The sequence below is a fragment of the Terrapene carolina genome, unplaced genomic scaffold (genome assembly GCF_002925995.2).
Source record: "Terrapene carolina triunguis isolate 2854851 unplaced genomic scaffold, T_m_triunguis-2.0 Scaffold210, whole genome shotgun sequence".
NCBI lineage: Eukaryota > Metazoa > Chordata > Testudines > Emydidae > Terrapene > Terrapene triunguis.
In genome coordinates, this window is record NW_020664561.1 from 12,522,784 (window position 1) to 12,526,146 (window position 3,363).

The window sequence follows — 3,363 nt, forward strand, 5'->3', positions numbered from 1 at the left end:
GGGGAAGAGAAAGGAGGGAATGGGGAAGGGGAAGAGGAGGGGGAAGAGAAAGGAGGGAATGGGGAGGGGGAAGAAAGGAGACCAGGGAAATTGGAGGGTGCAGGGGTGGGAATGGAGGTGGGTGGCTCGGAGAGACGAGGCTTCTCGGGACCACGGAAGCCAAGCATCGTCCGGATGAACCCCAAGATGCAGGAGCTGGAGGAGGACATTGTGGACCTGGACTCCTTCAGCGAGCTGCACTACAAGAGCAAAGCCCTGAAGGCTGCGGCCGTGGCGGCCAACAAGGGGCGTCAGCTGAGCAAGAGGGACACCATCCCGCTGCTGCTGGCGGACGACAGCCACCAGGCCTTTGACTATGCTGCGGCCTGGGAGCGCCTGAGGCAGCGGGGGCTGGGCTCCAAGCAGCTCATCGGGGCCCTGGAGGAGGACGAAGGGGACACCCTGAGGAGGAGCCATTGGTTCCGCATGCTGGGAGTGGGCTTCTCCCGTCTGGACGTCAGCCTGTGCATCATCCTGTACTTCCTCTCCTCCATGTGCCTGCTGGGCATGTACACCTTCTTCCGCATGCGCACGAGGCACCGCAAGGGCCGCCCCAGCTTCCCCACGGCATGAGGCGGGGGAGGGGAGCAGCGGGGTGTGTGTGTGTGTGTGTGTGATGGTGTAGGTCAAGTGCTAATGATTCCTTCCGGGGGTCTGTGGCCGGAGAAGCGTCTGACTTTCTCCGTCAGGGTTGCTAGGGCAGTGGGTGCAGCTGGACGGCTTCTGGATCTTGCCACCGCTGGCCACACGGACATGGGGCCGCCCATCAGACAGATATGACAGGGTGTTCTTCAGGGATCCAAGAGCCTTACCAAGCCACCCGAGCTCCTCAGAGACTTCTAGCGGAGCCGCTGTCGGGTCAGGGTGGGGGGCTGGAGAACGGAGTGAACTGAGAGAGGTGTGGGGAGTTCTAGCTGCCTCCCTGTTTACAGTAGCTCAGCCACTGGTAAGGATTGGGGGGTCTCCTTTCTGGTCTGTTTCCTGCTGCACCGCGGTGAAGGTGAATCCAGCCCAAAGCGCCCAGGCTGCCCCAGAGGGTGCAGAACTTTCTCTTTGCCAGATGATTCCTTCACTCTTGTAGGCCAGGATCACTAACCCACTCAACCCAAGGCGCTCTCGCACTATGCTCAGGGTGTATGTGACACCCCCCACAAATAAGGGACTGCGGTGCCACTGGCTGGAGATACACATAACACAGACAGGTGCTGAGGAAGCCGTGTAGCCAGAGCTAAGCCAGTTCACCGTAATCCTGACCTGTAACGCTCCCCCCACCTCCATGTACTATTTGTGTCATGAGCCACTGTGCTCCTTATCCTAATGCATCTCAATCCTGTCTTGAAATACCACCTGCTCCACAGTCTTGGGTTCCTTCTATGCTGGCTGTGCATTTGTGAGAGAGACAGAGAGAAATGGCCACAGGGGTCAGACTCACCAATCGGCATTTGGCTTCTGAAGTTCAGGGCTCAAGGGGAGGAGTCGCTGCGTTAACCCAGAACAGCTGTTACGTCCAGCCTCCCTGCAGCCCAGAGCACACATGAGCACAGAGGTGGGTGGGAAAGGACACGGACCCTTGGTCTGACCACAGATCATTCTGCTGGAGCATCTTATTCTGTGCCACCTTGACCTGTCATGTTGAGGCTGTCCCCAGCCTTCTCCTGTGTATGCGGGGGCATTAGTGCTGGCAGGGTTCTGTGTCAGCCTGTGCTGTGTTTCACCTGCTGGGGGCATGCTCGGGCCAACGGGCCACCTCTCTGAAAGTCTTGCAGGCAGATTTGCTGCTACCATGATGCTTTAAAAATAGAAGTGGGAGGAGGTGGGGGGCTTTGCCAGTTCCCCCACCCTATATTATAGTGCTTGTGAAACTGGGAAGAAACTGGAACTCTTCGTTTTGGCACTGTGGGTGGGGCTGCCTTAGAGCCAAATTCCCCTGGTACAATAAAAAGCCATAGAACCTACCAGGAAGTCCTGTGCTGCTCCATTACTCCACTTTGTTCCCACCTGCTTCAGCATGCAAGCATGGGCACCTCCATTAGGGTGCCCAGCCATGCATTCGGGTGCTGTGTTTTGGTCTTGCAATCCGAGCACCCAGAATTGGACACAAATTTCCCAGATGCACCTGGGCGCTTGTTCAGTACTGGGAATATTCCCTCCCATGTCCTTGTATAGTGAGCACCGTCAGCCCAGAGCATTCGATCTCTGACCCTTAGCGTTAGTGCATCTCACCAGCCTGCAGATGCTGTCACTTTGTTCAACCTTTCTATGAAACCCATTGTACTGGAGTCACCGTTGAGCTGAGGAAAGAGAATCCTAATGCAAATCATGGCATTGCAAGAGTCGCTTAACTTATCCCCATTCATACGCCAGCTCTTCGCGGCCTCCCATCCCCTGTCCTTTTGTTTGTGCATTGTTTAGAGTGAGGTCTGCTAGCACTGTGCAAATGACCTTTGGGCTGGTGAGATCCAGAGGCTGGCTGCACACTGGGTGAAGGAGCATTTCTTGTTGATTGTTCTGAATGTAGCCCCTGGTACCCGTAGGCTTTCTTCAAAGGGTGCATGCAACTACTTACAAGTTAGGACCAAGCTTTTCAGAAGTTACCAGGAATTTTGTTCAGCCTGCTTGAGAGGCCTCGAAAGGGCCTTACTGTCATAGGCTGAAAATCCAGCTCTTTTCAAGGCATGTCAAGTTTAGCATCTGAAATCACTGGTCACCTTTGCAAATCTTACCCTAGGGGACCTGCTGGGTTAGCTCTATGGCCTTGTCTGTGGTGTGGTTTTGTGCTCCATTGCCAGCCGGAGAGCTAATGTAGATTGGCTGCCTGTGCTTCTGCCACTGTGGCGTCTAACCCTGGTCAGACAGCTGTAAAAATACTAGTGGTGGATCTGTACTCACACCACCGCTGGTGGGGCTCCTACAGCAATGATGGGTGACAGCCAGCCTGACCTGGTTTTTATCATCTCCCCCCCTTTTTTATTGTTTCTTTTTCATCCCAAAACTGGGGAGGAGGATGGGCAGGACCGGTGCCTAGAAACGGGGACAGCTCTGGAATTTGGGGATGGGGAGCAACCTATGATCACTCTTCCCATCCCCCACTTGGTGCTTGAGAACATCTGCCCAGAGCCTCTCTGCCTTGTCCAGCGTAACCCGGGGCTGCTTTTGGGAGTGGTGAGGCTCCTGTGTCTCCCTTCTGTGGGCTTGCGCTGTCCTGATGGATCTGACCTAAGACTGCCGGGATGTTTCTAAAGCCCAGGCTGGGATAGCTGAGTTCTTTGCTCTTTTCTGAAATGTGCCTTTTAAAAAAAATCTGGACTCCTGAGCTACAAAACA

General features: G+C 55.0%; 1 protein-coding gene across 1 annotated transcript in view; it reads left to right on the forward strand.

Annotated features, from left to right (window-relative positions):
* The window catches only part of LOC113407276 (sulfhydryl oxidase 1-like), a 37,331-nt gene extending 36,704 nt beyond the window's left edge, over positions 1-627 (forward strand). The window contains exon 13 of the mRNA XM_026655600.2: positions 104-627. Within this exon, the coding sequence (XP_026511385.1) occupies positions 104-612 (509 nt within the window). The 3' untranslated portion in view covers positions 613-627. The remainder of the gene's footprint in view (positions 1-103) is intronic.
* Positions 628-3,363: the final 2,736 nt, after the last annotated feature.